Raw genomic sequence first — 17,092 nt, 5'->3', positions numbered from 1 at the left:
TACGTTACAAGGGCTGGAAACAAAATGAAATATTGAAAGCAGTACAGGACTTATTAAGTCTTGTAAGGGATCTGACAAAATAAAGTGTTGTCTCATTTTTTTTCCAGAGGTAGTTTCACAAAATCAGCTACCTAGACCTTGTGGAGTAGGTTCGCTGAAACCTTGCTTTGCAGTGCCTAACAGGAGTGAAGTATGTGACAATGAACTACGATGAAGGGACCACTTTCAGAAAGAAAGGGCCCATTTAGAGCCCCAGATTTGTTGTAAGTTATGGACACGCTGGCATTATTAGCCACAGTCAGTGCTCTCAAGGCATTTTCACCTGCAGAAAGCAAAGAGACGAGCCGCCAGTATCAACACTTTCTTCAGCTCTTTGTTTTCACCCAAAGGGCGAATATCTTCAGTCTAAAAAGTTTAGCATAGAGTGAGTGGTGCCAAGATTTGCTGGGAGCTTAGGCAAGGAACCTGAAGGAAGGTTGAAGACCCCAGAGAGCCCAAGACAGAAAGGGCTTTGCTAATTCTCAGCACTCTGTGTACCCAGTTAGTGCAGTGTACTAAAGCTCCCTGAAGCTTTCTCCCTCAGGGTTACAAGGAACCTTGGAGCTGTCAAATGAGAGCAGCAGAGGGGAGTGGCCCAGAAGCTAAAAAAAAAGAGTTTATATAATCCTAGAATTGAGGGTGTTCAAACACTGAAGAAAAGGAAGCCTTGGTGAACCTCAGCAGTGCCTGCAGGACACTCAGGAGCCCAGGAGCCCTGTGGGTTTGGGGAAAGGTAACAGAATATTGGTAAAAGGCAATACTTTCAAAGCATAATTATGATACTTATATTATCTCATTTTCTCTGTCCAGGTATCCAAGTCACCTGCTCTGCAATATACTCACTGACCATATCCATCATGCCCAGGGGACAAAAGAGCAAGGCTCGGTCTCGTGAGAAATGCCGCCAGACCAAAACAGAATCCCAAGAGCTCGAGGGTACTCAGACCATGGCACCAGAGAAAAGGGAGTCATCCTCTTCCTCTTCTAGTGCCTCTGGATATGCTGTCCCAAGCACCCCTTCTGATGTCTTTTCCAAATTGTTTCAAGTAATGCCTCTTGCCACCAATTTCAGTATCTGCATTGCCTGCAAAATGTCTGATAAAAGTGCCAAGGGCCGACAGAAGAAAAATATGAGCTCCTCTAGTGGCCAGCATTCCAATAAGAGCCAACAGAAGGATCTTCTAACAAGGAAGACAGGGCTGCTGATGGAGTACATGCTCAGCAAGTACAAACAGAAAGAGACCCTGTTGAGAGAAGAAATGCTGAATGTTGTCAACAAAAGATTCAAGGAGCATTTCCCTGAGATCCTCAAGAAAGCTTCCAACCGCCTGGATTTGGTTTTTGGCCTAGAGCTGAGAGAAGTCCCTCCCAATGGTCAGACCTACATGCTTGTGAGTAAGCTAGATTTCGAGGATGATGTAAGTAGGAGCAGTGATATGGGTCTTCCCAACAGGGGCATTCTGATCCCTCTCCTAAGTGTGATCTATCTAAATGGCTATTGTGCCCCAGAAGAGGAGGTCTGGCATTTCCTGAATATGCTAGGAGTCTATGATGGGGTCCCACATCTCATCTTTGGAGATGTCAGGAAGCTCATCACTAAAGATCTGGTACAGGAAAAATACCTGGTATACCGTCAAGTTCCTGATGGTGATCCTCCTTCCTATCAGTTCCTGTGGGGTCCAAAAGCCTATGCTGAAACCAGCCAGGTAAAGGTGATGGAGTTTTTGGCCAACATCAATGAAACTGGCTCCTCTACCTACCCATTCAATTATGAAGAAGCTTTGAGGGAAGAAGATAGAGCCCATGCTGAAGGTGTAGCCCAGAGAAGCACTACATGCAAGACCAAGAGACACTCTAAAACCAAGTCCAGCCTTCCTACCTGCTAATGAGATCTAAGGTAGTCTCCATTACATGATTGAAAGAGCCTACTAATCTTTGTTTTTGTGATGCTTGAATTAGTTATTGATAAAGCTGTTTAGTGTTTTTTATCACAGTATTCACTTGAAGTCAGAAGTTAAATAGAAAGATACCATAGATTATGCTTTTATAATGTTTATCAAGTAGAGGGTTGAAAGTTTGATTTGATGAGAAATGTGATTTGAAATTTCATAGTTAACTTTGGTGACGTACCATGAGGTAATATGGAATGAGAATCTATATGTTCCTAACAGGTGAAAAGAAGATAGAAGGAAAAATAGGGGGGTTTCAGTTTATATTTTGTTTCATTCCACACTTTATTTTTTCAAACATGTAAAATATGCATACCTGATTTGCTTATGATATTAAAGGATGTTTAAGAAACTAAATCACAATAAATTGTATTTCTTGCTCAAGGTTTGTATTTTAGCAAAACACTAGATTGAATATCTATTCTTGAGGAGTCTTACAACAAAATACAACCCAATACCTGCCTATACAATGATAGCCTCTAGAAGAAGCTCTTACTATAGATGAAAGTCAAATGTGGTCTATTTCCTAAATAAGGAACAGGTGAGTGTATGCTTGATTAGAAAACATTTCTTTCACTTTTCATTGCTGTGTGACTGAATGTTTTTGTTAATTTCTCTCTATGTTTGAGGACCCCAGAACTATATATTTTATGACATCTGTTAGGGTAAATATGAATAGAAATAATCCCAGGTGGCTACTACCAATTAAACAAGTCAAAATGTTCACATTAATGAGTGGCATCCTTTAATAAGTAAATAAAAGACAAGTCAGATACCGAAGCCACATATTCAACATGAATCGTGCTGTTCTTTAATAAAAGGACTCTATTAAATTCACTTTTTTAATTGAAAGTTTGAGAATTACAGAAAATCCTAGTGTCCCCATATTTGCAGGGACACTAAATAACAGAGTCATACTGGATCTCTGGTCTAGAGACCATGCTACTTCAAAACTAAACTGAAGCTCTTATTTCAGTACTCCAACACACATCTTGATTAATGTAGAGTAGGAACTTGTGCCCAAATTATGGGATTAGAGTCCATAGCTAGAGCAAGAAAAGACAGTCCCAAAATAGAATCAGGGGCCTGCAAGATGGTGCAGTACCTTCCACCATGCCTGACCACCTAGGTTTTATCTCTAGGATGCTTGTGGAAGAAGGAGAATAAAATCCCACAAATCATCTTCTGATCTCCATAAACATGCCATCACATGTGCCTCTTGCTCCCCCAAATGAATATGTTTTGAGGAATAATAAATAATGGAATCAGAATTAATGAAAGAAAAACTATATAATGACAGTGTGACTCGTTACATTTGCAATGTTACATTACTTCAAGTGATTAGGTATTTCAGATCAGGATGGGGAATACATTGTGAAGAGCAATTACCTAGCTGACATGTAGCCTTGTTTCATTCTCTCCCAATATGGACATCTTATTTCTTCCAGAAATTAAGTCACTTGTATCAGATGTTAATGTAGTTCTACCTATAAAGAGAATGACATGTTAACATCCCAAATCACTCGTGGCACAGGAACCTGTTCTCAAGAAGGTATACTAGGGTGAATTCACTCTAGACTTTATAGTGTTGTACATTTCCTAGAATATTCAATCTCAGAGACAAAGGCAAAAGACACTGATGAACACACCTATACAAGAATTGTAGGTATCAAAATATCAGAACGAAAGGTGCATAACGGAAAGAACTACCCCATCTATTTTCTGACAGAATCCCAATCAGAATTGCCAGTCTGATAAACCTTGGTTCACATACTCTTTTCAGGTTTAAAAGACCTAAGGGCCTTGGAGACACCATGCTAATGTGAGGTGAGAAAGGAAGGCTAGGCTTTGGTAGACATTAACTAATGAACTGCAGTGAGGGTGACACAGGGCCCTAGAAAACAAAAACATTCAATTATGAACTTTAAGGGAAAGCAGATACTAAAAATAACTTTAGAAAATCTCACTTTTGTACCCCAAGAAAGGAAGGAAGAAGATTGTCAGAATGGATTTATCCCTTTTGTGTGGGTGAGGTGGTCTCAAATGCAGGCATACCCTGGAACTGAATAGAAGAGATGGGATACCTACTGCCTAACAGGAGTCAACATGATGATACAAAGCATGAATAAAGGGACTGAGACATGATTAGGGTGACAGTTCTTTCCAAGGAATCACAGATACAAAGTGTGTGTAATCTTGTGTCAAGAGAAGTCAGATTTCAGATTGTACCAGGAACCTGCCAACTCCTTACACATAAAAGGGTAACACAGACTCCTTTCAGTTCCCACTCTGGGGGAAGATGGTAATACAAGGCTTTATTCTTGGTTTGTACCCCACAGCAACTGAGGTGGAAATATTGGGACTGCCAATGGTTTGGACTGACACTCATTTGTTACTACCATCATAAGACTCCAATCTGTGTGTCATAGTTTTCATTCTAATGACACCATTGACAAGTATGTAACCAGAAAAAATTCACTTCACTTCCTTCTACTGGATCTCAGGGAGCCACAGGCTTCATCTACATGCCATAGCTTAGAGTTAAAATGGGGAAGGGCAAAGCTAGGGAGATTGTTCGACAGGTGAACTGTTTGTGACACAAACATGAGCCCCTGAGTTCAACCTTAGCATATGTGTTAAAGAAGCTAGGTGTCTCAACATGTTCTTGTAATAACAGTACTTGGGTGCAGGAAACTAAAGGGTTTCCTGGGACTTTCTGACAAGCTATCTAGTCAAATTGGTGAGGAAAAGATTAATTGAGTGATAGGGAAAGTACAAGATGAAGAAGAAAGTGCAGGATGAAGTAATCCCATGCTAGCTCCCAATAGGGTATAATAAGGGGTTCTTTATTTAAAGGGTAACTCACAGATCGCAATGTGGAACAGAAATGGAATCCAGCATCCAGGTGTGAGAGTGGAGAGTTAGAAAGGGAGTGAGAGCATCAGAGGGGGGACGGTGTGCCTTTTTGATACCCAAAGCCATGCCCAAACTGGTCCAACCTCTCAAAGGTCATTGCCTGAAGGAGGTTCTCCATCACCTCCCCCTTTTGTCTAAATAAGAGAGTTCCAAACCCAATGCAAAACTATATACAATAAGAACAGATATCAAGTATAAAATTAGAATTACAACTGACATAAACAATACTAAGCAAGAAACATATGATAAACATTTTAATAATTAGTTTATCCTAAGTAGTCTAAGTCTTGTACTAGAAATGGCTTGGCTAAGGAAAAAGTAACTACAACTATCTAGTCTTTAACCCTATCAAAAACATGAGAAGGGAGATTACTTGAGTAGGCAGGAAGTGCAATCAAGCAGCTTCCAAAACATGCAGTAGATGACAGAGACAACTGGCTATCTGGGCAATCACCCAAAGTCTCATTTGCAACATTGGAGCAACCAACTTTGGCTAAGGTCTAGAGTAACTGACAGACCATTTTCAAAGGAAGGAAAATTTTCAAATTTTTTTACCCTGTATTGGCAAGGTTTGGCAGTCTTTTTTCTTGTATCCTGCTTGTTCAGTTTGGACACCATGCATTTTGTCAGTGGTCAAGGCCTGAGCAGTTCCATACCGAAAGACCAGTTTTGCCAAAAAGAAAACAAGCTCCAAGTGGAGTATCTTCCAGTGCTCAACATTCTTTCAGGAACAGATTGGTGCTCCCAGGAGCAATCATGTCTCATGTCAACAGAACCCTAAGTTATTTAAATGCCATACTTTACAGTTCTTTGAAGTGGTTGGAGATTACCTATCTATGTAGAATATAATTTCTATGTATCTAAAGAATCTGATTAATCTATCTATAAGTGTGATAAACACGATTACTGACCTATAATTCTTAATACCTATATAGCTCAAAGACTTCATATTAGAATATTAAACAAAACAGGGTAGGACATGGAAAGTTGGATATAGTGGGATGTCTGGAGTATAAGGAAAAGGACCGATATGGAGGAGTAGGTGAAGCTACTATCAGTCTTCAGAGGCTCTGTCAGGGAAATCTTGTGGAGTAGACAAAGGAAGGTGTATGAGTTTGGGAGTCTAGATGACTTAGGGGAGCACCATGAAGTATTTCAGGCAGCTTTCCATATTTCCTGCACAACAGTGGGGTTCCATAACAACGTGGCCTCTCTATCAATCTTCAGAGTCTACTGGCCAGATGTAGTTTACTCTCCCTTTCTGTAAGAAGGAAAGAAATTGGGTCTTAGCGAGCTTTGGCACAGTCACTATGTACCTTTGCCTAGACTAGTTGCCAGCAAGTTCTGTAGTGACCTACAGTCAAGGTAAACACCCTGTTTATGCACTATGGATGGTATACCTCTGTGATTCAAAGAGGCAGTCCTTTGTCCTACCCCTAAGTTGAAGGGCTTATTCTGGGAACATGTGTGTTGCAGTGTACTTTGGAATGCCTCAGTGCATGGAGAGGGTGATGGTCTTAGAAAGGACCCCTGTCTCTGCAGATGGTGAGGCCCTAGAGTACAAAGTCAAGCCTCAGGTTCTTGACAGTAAAGAGAGAAATTCCAAACAAATGCATACCCATGCTACATGCACTCACTCTATGCCCTAAAAAGCCCCAGGCAGAATATACAACTAAACCTGACTTCATCTTCAGTGAAATTGGGAGTCAAGACAAAAAAAGTGAAAAATAAAAAAGAATGTGTTTTTATTTAAATCCCCAAATTTCACATGGTTAAGCATTGCCAGCACATGGGGGATTGAGGGAGCCTCAGACCAGGAATATTGAGGAACTTTCATGGTATGTAAATTGAAATTGTAAAAGAGTATCTCAAAATGGGGGGGAAGTACAAGACATTTCTGTACACAGCAGCTGAGCTGGGGTTATTAGGATGACCAACATTGGAATAATTAGAGAAGAATAACTGTAATAATTAGAGAAGAGTGAACTATTTGAGGGATTGTCTCCATAAGATTGACATATAAGCAAGCATGTGATGGCTGCAGTAGGGCCTAGAACATTATAAGTGACACCACTCATAGGCAGGTAGTCTGGGGTGATATAAGAAAGTAGGCTGAGCAGCCGGGTGGTGGCAGCATACACCTTTAATCCCAGCACTTGGGAAGCAGAGGCAGGCAGATCTCTATGAGTTTGAGGCCAGCCTGGTGTACAAGAGCTAGGTCCAGGACGGGCTCCAAATTTAAAGAGAAACCTTGTCTCAAAATAAAGAAAAGAAAAGACAAAAAGAAAGAAGGCTGAGAAATCCACAGAGAGTCAGCCAGTTTGTAGAATCTCTCCATGGACTCTTGCCTTTAGGTTCCTGCCCTGTTTGAGTTCCTGCTTTTACTTCCCTCCGTGATGAACTATAATTAGGAAGTGTAAGACAAATAAACCATTTTGTCATCAAGATGGCCAGTATTCTGTCCTAGCAATAGAAAACAAACTAGTACCAGGAATGGGGTTATTGCTGTGACAGATCTGACCATATTGTTTTGGAAAGAACTGTGAAAGAATTTGGGGGGTGGGTTGAGTTTGAAAAGTCATATTTTGAGTGATCATAGCTTAAGGTAGTATTATGGAAACTTAAGATAATGATGAGAGAAATGCAAACAATGGAAGCCTTTTTGTCAATTCAGAGAGAATTCTGAGAGTTCTTCAAAGACCCTATCATGTCTGCTTGTGTGTTTGATTTGAATTAAGACCCTGCAGTTTTTGTTCAGCTAGAGCAGAAGAATCAGTTTTAATTAACAAGAGAAATACATCTTTGAAGTGAAAGTTTTGCTTTACTGGAAAAAAAATGATACTAGTTAGCTAGGACTGAGAAATAATCTGCCAGACCAGATATTAGGAAGAGACCAACATCACTAAGGCAAAATTTCCTATGAAGTGTTTCCTCTGAGTCACCAAACAGAAATTCTGGTCCAGTGGAAGGCCAAGTCTGCATCTCAAGCTGGAAGCTGAACTTATAATGTCTAAGAGTTGCCAATATGGACTGATACTAGAAGCATTAAGGGAGCATGAAGAGCAGCTAAGGCTTGGTGCTGGGAGAGGACAGAAAAGGGCCATGGTAAACGTGTAACCTCTACTACAGTAAAAAGCCTAGAATTGAATGGATTACATTATGGAGGGAAGCTGAGGTATGTTACCATGTCATCTGGTTTGTAGTCTTTAAAGAGAGCCACTTATGATGAAGGTGCAGTGCCTCAATTATAGTGGAGACCACAAATATTGGAGATACTAGGACTGTGGAGACAGCAGAAAGTTAGAAGTAGAGGTTATCTGAACGAATGTGACAAACTGTGCACTGCAGATGGCAGAGTTTGATGGGTGGAGTGACCAAAGCCCTTTGGAGCCTAGAAGATTGTGAGTGATTATCAAAACATTGGAAACAGGTTCATATAGTTGAATGTTTAGTCAGTAGTTGGTGGAACTGTTTTGGAATGGATTTAGAGGTATGGCCCTGTTGGAACAGGTATGTCACACAGTCTTATTCCCTCTAACTCTATCTTACAGGTATGTAAGCTGTCAGCTTCTGCTCCAGTGTTATGCCTGCCTGCTTGCTGCTTTGCTGTCTATCAGGTTATTCATGGACTCACCATCTGAGACTATAAGCAAGCCCATGATTAAATTCTTTCTTTTATAATTCTCTTAAGAATGGTGTCTCTTCACATCAATAGAAAAGTAACTAAAACAGCAATAAAAAGCAAACTTGGACACAACGGAATATATATTCTTCACTTCTTCCTGCTGAGGCTAAGGAAAGTATAGGGCTCACATAGAGGACTAATATGAAGTTCAAAAAGATGGTTATCTCATTTTCTGACAGGGAATAAATAGGTTACCTGGGTAAGCACTTAGCTGGCATTATACCTTTGCATATAAGGGACAGAAAAGTGTCATGCTCTACCTTCCATTATCACATGGAGGTTTTAGATCAGGACTGTCAGATGAGACGATGAGACCCCCCCCCCATTTTCTTTGTAACAGGTCTAAAGTAGATGGAGAAATCAATGATTGGAAACTGAAGTCATCAGAGAGCTGAAGAAAAGAATCTGAAATATATAAGTCACCATGCTGAGTACTTTATTTTATTATATTTCTTCTACCAGTTGTGGAGGACAATGCTTACCAAAGCCATCCCATAGAGTTGGAATCTAAAATTCAGATAGTTTCTCAACTGACACATTTCACAAAGTGAGTGAAAAGATCAGCTGGGTCTACTTCCATGATGTAAGATAATCTAAAACCAAAGCATTTCATTTTACCTAACCTAAATCTTATGTCTTAAGTCAGAGTTCCTCATTATTGGGAATGTATTATAATCAATAAAACCTCTTTACTTAAACTCCTGCATGTAGAGGAAAAGCAGAAAGATAATCAAAATCAATGTGAAGTTTTTGTATTTGTCATTGAGACAGGATTTTATACTATAGCCCAGGTTGCCCTGGAACGTCTATGTAGCCAAGGCTACCCTCAGAAATTGGAAATTCCTATTTCTGAATACAGGTATTACAGTTGTAGTACTGGTGGGGAAGCTTTGTTAACCAATTATCATTAAAAGGTGGGACCAAGTTAGGGTGTTGCTCTCTGGAGTCAAACCGGCACAAGGCCCAGGTGTGCCCCCCCCCCCCGCCGTGGTTCCCTCACTGCACAGCTAAGCTTGGTCTTCTTGTTCTGGTTTGTTGAGTTTTTCCCTTATAATAAATAAAATGTAATTGTTTATCTTTTAGCTAGCCTGGTTATTTCCCAAATCAAGTTAACTTCTACAGTTGGCATCCGAATCCATGGGGCTCCTGTTTCCAGAGGCTCTAGCCAGCCTCCATCAGGCTCCATGCAGTTCACTTGGGTATCGAATTCCCACACAGTGGCCCTGAGTAGCCAGACGCAGTCCTTCATATTTTCTCATTAAACGTCTCAGCCGGGTTCTGGGTCCAGTTTTCCAGCACTCATGGATGCTCAGGTGGGACACAGGCTTTCCTGGTTGTCTATGTTCAGCATTTGTGCTTATGCAGGCTGCTGACCAATCAGGGACCTCCGTGGAGCACACAGTCTGTGATTTACACTAAGTAACTGTTTTTAATCTGAGCATATCTTTCAGCATTTAAAGCTAAAATTCAGATTCAAACAGGCCACATGGCTACAAGTGCGCCATGACACCTACTGGCAGGTAATAATTATTGCACCTACTCCAGCTCAAACTCAAATGCAGGTAAGATTTATAATTTAAAATATAAATTTATGAATTAAAACGGCAAGATGATGGACTATTTAATCATACAGGAGGTCGATAGCTTTTTTACTAATATCATTTACAATATTATGCAAAGTTTATATGATTTCCCTCCTACATCTATTTATTTGATTCTCGGAATTAGCTTTGTCCTTCATATTTTCTCCTTAAAAGTATGGTTTGATAATAGGGCCAAGAATGAGGAACTTTTAGAAATGATACAGTCTTTACAGACTGAAAATGACCAACTAAAGGGGAAATTCAGAATTCTGGAGAAGGATACAACCAATTTAACAAATAAAACCCAGTCAATGATAGAGGGTGCTGAGACATTGACTGAGAGAATTCATACTATTCAATGTATTAATCAGACTCTGTCGAAGGGTTATGATAGATTGACTGATAGAATGTCTCTCCAGGAAGGTAATATGCATGTTATAAAAATTATATCCAAAGATGAGACAGACCTCACACCTTGGAATCATCAATGGGGGCATTAGAACAGAACTTTACAAAAGGCACTGGTAAAAAGATTTGAAAAGATTGAGTAATTTATTGAATTTGATGACCAGAGACAAAGGTACAAAGACAAATATAGCCTCATTAGTATGTACCAAACTCCATGAAAAACTACCAAGAGTTCTGGTGATATCATCAGAAAGAACATCTGGCACCAAATATTCTAAGGTAGTAAAAGAATATACATGGGGGCCCATATGTATGATGGACCTAAAGAAAACTAAACAAGCAATTATAGCTTTTGGAATACATTTGTCCTTTGTGAGCTTCAAGCAGCAAAGCAATGCAATAAGACTGGATTCAGTTAATCTCAGCAGTCTTTGAAAATGGACCCCAGTTGATCCGGAGCAGTTACTAGAGAGAAGAAGCAAAAATTTTAGAGCAGCAGGGAAAAGAAAAAGATTTTGCAGTTTCCCAAGATCAAATTCTAGCCAAAGACTAAAGCTAAGAGTCTGTATAAATGTATACTGAAGGCTTACTAGACATGGGTGCAGATGTAAATATCATTACTCCAGAATCTTGGCATCCAAATTGGCCTCTTCAAGAGGTAGGTTACAGAATAGCTTTACAGAAAATTAGAACACAAAAGGCACAAATTAGGAGAGACCAGTTGCAGACTCTTAATGACTTTCAAAGATTGTTAGGAGACATTTCCAGTATACAACTGGCTGTTTGGATAACACCTGATCTAATAAGTCACTTAAACAAAACTTTAAATGGTGATAAAGACTTGAATAGTACCAAAGGATTAACAGCTGAAGCAGAAAAGGAATTGACAATTGTTGAGGAGAAAGTACAGGAGGCATATATGGATAGGATGAATCCAAATCTTAATTGTATTCTAGTCATATTGCCTTCTAGAATTTCTCCCACAGGAATTTTAATGCAGAGGGATGATATTATCTTAGAATGGATCTTTTTACCACATAAACCAAGTTAAAATTAAAAACTTATGTGGAAAAAGTCTCTGAATTAATTATAAAATATAAATTGAGACTTCATCAATTATCAGGTATAGACCCAGCAGAGATTATAGTGCCTTTTACTACTGATGAAATAAAAAAGTTATGGGAAGACAATGAACCATGGCAAAGAGCTTGTGCTAATTGTTGAGAGAAATTAATAACAATTATCCCAAAAGCAATAGACTTAACATTATCAAGAGAACTTCTTGGATTCTTCCCAGAATTGTACATGATGCACCAATAACTGGAGCCTATACATTTTATACTAATGCAAATAAATCCGAGAAGGAAGATTACAAATGAGAAGACTTAAGTAAGGTGGAACAATGCACTTATAATTCTGTCCAGAAGGCAGAATTATATGCTATTCTTATGGTACTAAGGGATTTTAAAGAACCTCTCAATGTAGTTACTGATTCACAATATGCAGAAACAGTTTTCTTGCATATTGAAACTGCTGAATTTATACCAGATGATACAGAATTGACTTCATTATTTATGCAGGAGCAAGACATAATCAGGAATAGGCTTTGTCCTATATACATAACACACATTCGATCCCATATGGGTCTGCCAGCTAACACAAGGTAATGTAGAAATTGATCAATTATTGATTGGAAGTGTGTTGTAGGCCTCAGAATTTCATTAAAAAAACATTGTCAATTACCAAGATTTAAAGAAAGAGTTTCCTGTTACATAGCAACAAGCTAAGGAGATTATAAAGAGATGTCCTACTTGCTTTTTCTATAACCAAACACTGTTGCCTGCAGGAAGTAGCCCAAAGGGTACTCAAAGGAAAGAGATCTGGCAGGTGGGTTGTTCCACTTTATGAAATTTGGAAATTTATAATATGTGCACCACACCATAGACATGTATTCAGGTTATCAATGAGCAACTGCCTTGAGTTTGGAAAAGGCTGACTCAATAATCATGCATTTATTAGAAATTATCGCCATCATGGGTATTCCTTCACAAATAAAGACAGACAATGGTCCAGCATATATATCTAAGAAAATGAATTTTTTGTTTATTATAATATAAAACACATTACAGGTATACCAAATAATTCTACAGGTCAGGCAGTTATAGAAAAGTCAAATCAAACTACAAAGGATATGCTAAACAAACAGAAAGTGATGGACAATACTCCCAGAAATAGATTGCCTAATCCTTTATTAACCTTAAATTTTCTTAACACTAATGACAAAGGAACAACAACAGCAAAAAGACATTGGATAATGGGAAAAAAAACTGATGAATTGAATCAACCAGTGCATTTCAAGGATATGTTGACCTCACAATGGAAACTGGGAAATACACTACATTGGGGAAGGGATTTCACTCTTGTTTTCACAGGAGAAGAAAAACTATGGATACCACCAAAATTAATAAAGATTTGCTTTGAAAAGGAGAAACCTCTTGAGAAAGAGAAATGACAGCTCATCCACAATGGTGACCACCATACAGGTGGTAAGGAAATCTCATAAGGGTTGGGGCAGGGTTTTATTCTTGTCTTTATAGAAAATTGACATCTTCAAAAATTCAAGAGACCCTGGATGTTTGGATGCTGACAGAAGGAAAAATAACTATCGACTAAGGGTCATCTAGAAAATGGAATATGACTTATGAGGAGAGGTGATCAAAACATATACATTTAAAATTATTTATTTATTTATGAATATATAGACCTGGCTTTGGAGTTGGACAATGGCTCTGAATTTCTCTAAATCCAAGCTTGTTGTTAAAAGGAACATTCAGAGTTTCTGTTTCATGTCAGGAGCCATCTGGTATGGAACGGAAGGAAGACCTTAGGAAAAATTTTACTTTCTCTATGTTTATTTTGCCTATATCATATTCTTTATTGAATGTATGTCTATATAAATAATTTAAGTTTTCCATGATGAAAAATAGAATTTCCTACAAATTCTTTTTCTGTAGTAATCTTTGAAGTTTCCAGGAAGAAGGTGGGGCACCACAGCAACAGTTCCATCTGGTTGAGATGACATCATGATGCTGAGAATGCTGTTATAAGACTGGTTTTTGGGTACTAGCTGCTGGAATGGTGCACCTTCTCATGACAGTCTGGCAAATAAGAACTTCGGAAAAAAAAACCCTATTGACTGCTCAGAAATAATTTGCAACTATGCTAGACAGTAATCTTGAAACTTAACCATCACTTTACTTTTGCAGGATCTGATAAAGAGAATATCTCCCCTTCCATGACAGCAGGAAGCAATTACTTGTATCAGGTAGAGGGTTGGGTGGAAACTATGTAGGTTCAAAGGGGGGGGATAATAATAGTGGTTAATAAAGTGAATACTTGTGATCTATTATTTATGGATGATTTACATTGGTATACTATTTTGTATATTGATACAAGTTCAAATTATATTTGTTATTTCTGTTTACAATATTTGCACACCTATGCAAAATTATTCTGTCAGATAGTAAACATGCATGTTTCTCCCTCTGTTTAGGACGTATTTTATTTATTGATACAACTTTTAAGATACATTTGAATATTTTATTATATCTTACTCTTATCTTTGATCAAGATACTTATACATTGTTTACATTTTGAAGCCATTATCCTCATTTTCTGCATATTTGTTTACAGATTATTTAATATTCTGACATAAAGTCTTAGTCTTTAAATCATACAGATATTAAATATTATAGGTCAATAGTTGTTAATATTTGTTATGCATATAGTCAGACTAATTAGGTACTTTAGATACATTGAGATTGTATTCTGCATAGATAGGTAATCTTTAACCACTTCAAAAACCTGTATAACATGGCATTTAAATAATTTAGGGTTCTGTTGACATGAGAAATGATTGCCCTTGCCTATCAGAATCACACCTGACTTCTCAATGGAAACCATGAAAGCCAGAAGGACTTGGATAGATGTACTGTAGACACTAAAAGACCATGGATGCAAGCCCAGATTACTATACCCAGCAAAGCTTGCATTCACCATTGATGGAGAAAACAAGATATTCCAGGACAAAAACAGATTTAAACAATACATTGCCACAAACCCAGCCTTACAGAAAATGCTAGAACAAAAATCACAAACCAAGGAAGCCAACAACACCCATAATAACACAAACATCTGACAAACCTCCACCAGCACAACTCTAAAAAGGATAACACACAAACACTACCACCAGAAAAAAATAACTGGAGCTAACAAACACTGGTCTTTAATATCACTTAATATCAGTGGGCTCAATTCATCTATAAAAAGGCACAGGATGAGAGAATGGATACGAAATCAGGAGCCAAAATTCTGCTGTTTACAAGAAACATACCTCAAACTTAAAGACAGACACCTACTCAGAGTAAAGGATTGGGAAAAGGTTTTCTAACCAAATGGATCAAAGAAACAAGAGAGTGTGGCGATACTAATATCTAACAAAATTGATTTCAAACTAAAATCAATCAGAAGAGATGGAGATGGACACTTTATATTCATAACATGAACAATTCATCAGGAGGAAGTCTCTATCCAGAATATCTATGCCCCTAATATAAAAGTACCCACTTATGTAAAAGAAACATTACTAGAACTCAAAGCATACAACAAACCCCACACTCAAATAGTAGATTTCAATGCTCCACTCTCACCAATGGATAGGTCAACCAGACAGAAACTCAGCAGAGAAATAAGAGAACTATCAGACGTAATGAACCAAATGGACATAACAGACATCTATAGAACATTCCACCCAAAGAGAAAAGAATATACTTCTTCTCAGCATCTCATGGAACCTTCTTAAAAATTGATCACATAATTGGTAACAAAGCAAACATCCATATATACAAAGAAATTGTATTAACCACCTGTGTACTATCGGCTAACCATGGAATAAAGATAGAATTCAGCAGTTCTAAACCCAGAAAGCCTACAAACTCATGGAAACTAAACAGTCAACTACTGAACCACCCCTGGGTCAAGGAAGAAATAAAGAAAGAAATTAAAGTTTTCCTTGAATTCAAAGAAAACAAAGACACATCATACCCAAACCTATGGGACACTATGAAAGCTGTGCTAAGAGGAAAGTTCATAGCACTAAGTGCCCACATGAAAAAAAAAATGGAGAAAGCACACATTAGAGACTTAACATCGCAGCTGAAAGCTCTAGAAAAAAAAAGAAGCATATTCACCCAGGGGGATTAGAAGACTGGAAATAATCAAACTGAGGGCAGAAATCAACAAAATAGAAACACAGAAAACAATCCAAAGAATCAATGAAACAAATAGCTGGTTCCTGGAAAAAAATCAACAAGATTGGCAAACCCCTAGGCAAATTATTCAAACAGCAGAGAGAGAACACGCAAATTAACAAGATCAGAAATGAAAAGGGGGACATAACCACAGACACAGAGGAAAATCAGAGAAACATTAGATCTTACTACAAAAGCCTGTATGCCACAAAATTGGAAAATGTGAAAGAAATGGACACTTTTTTAGATAAGTACAATATTCCAAAATTAAATGAAGATCAGGTGAACAGTTTAAATAGACCTGTAAGCCACGAGGAAATAGAAGCTGTCATCAGAAACCTCCCTACCAAAAAAAGCCCTGCACCAGATGGTTTCAATGCAGAATTCTACCAGAACGTCCAAGGGGAGCTAATACCTATACTCCTTAATGTGTTTCACAAAATAGAAACTGATGAGTCATTGCCAAACTCCTTTTATGAAGCTACAGTCACCTTGATATCAAATCTACACAAAGACTTAACCAAGAAAGAGAATTACAGACCAATCTCACTCATGAACATCGATGAAAAAATTCTCAATAAAATACTGGCAAACAGAATCCAAGAACACATCCAAAAAACCATACATTATGATCAAGTAGGCTTCATCCCAGAGATGCAGGGCTTGTTTAACATATGAAAATCTATCAATGTAATCCATCATATAAATAAACTGAAGGACAAAACCATATGATCATTTCATTAGATGCTGAAAAAGCATTTGACAAAATTCAACACCCCTTTATGATAAAGGTCTTGGAGAGATAAGGGATACAAGGTTCATTCCTAACTATAATAAAAGCAATATACAGCAAGCCGACAGCTAACATTAAATTAAATGGAGAGAAACTCAAAGCCATCCCACTAAAATCAGGAACAATACAAGGCTGTCCACTCTCTCCATATCTCGTCAATATAGTGCTTGAAGTTCTAGCAATAGCAATAAGACAGCATAAGGAGATCAAGGGGATTCGAATCGGAAAGGAAGAAGTCAAACTTCGTTATTTGTAGAAGACATGATAGTATACATAAGCGACCCCAAAATCTCTACCAAAGAATTCCTACAGCTGATAAACACCTTTAGCAATGTGGCAGGATACAAGATCAACTCCAAAAAATCACGTGCCCTCCTATACACAAAGGATAAGGAAACAAGGAGGGAAAT

At 38.2% G+C, this 17,092-nt stretch overlaps 1 protein-coding gene across 1 annotated transcript; it reads left to right on the top strand.

Moving 5' to 3' along the window:
- The first annotated feature begins 896 nt into the window (after nucleotides 1-896).
- Nucleotides 897-1,925, top strand: LOC119804229 (melanoma-associated antigen B2-like). Its single transcript, XM_038315710.1, has one exon. The coding sequence runs from the start codon at nucleotides 897-899 to the stop codon at nucleotides 1,923-1,925; it is 1,029 nt and encodes a 342-aa protein (XP_038171638.1).
- The last annotated feature ends 15,167 nt before the right edge of the window (nucleotides 1,926-17,092 follow it).

Source organism: Arvicola amphibius, chromosome X, assembly GCF_903992535.2.
Source record: "Arvicola amphibius chromosome X, mArvAmp1.2, whole genome shotgun sequence".
NCBI lineage: Eukaryota > Metazoa > Chordata > Mammalia > Rodentia > Cricetidae > Arvicola > Arvicola amphibius.
The sequence above is the reverse complement of the archived record's forward strand: the minus strand, read 5'-3'. Positions and strand labels throughout refer to the sequence as shown.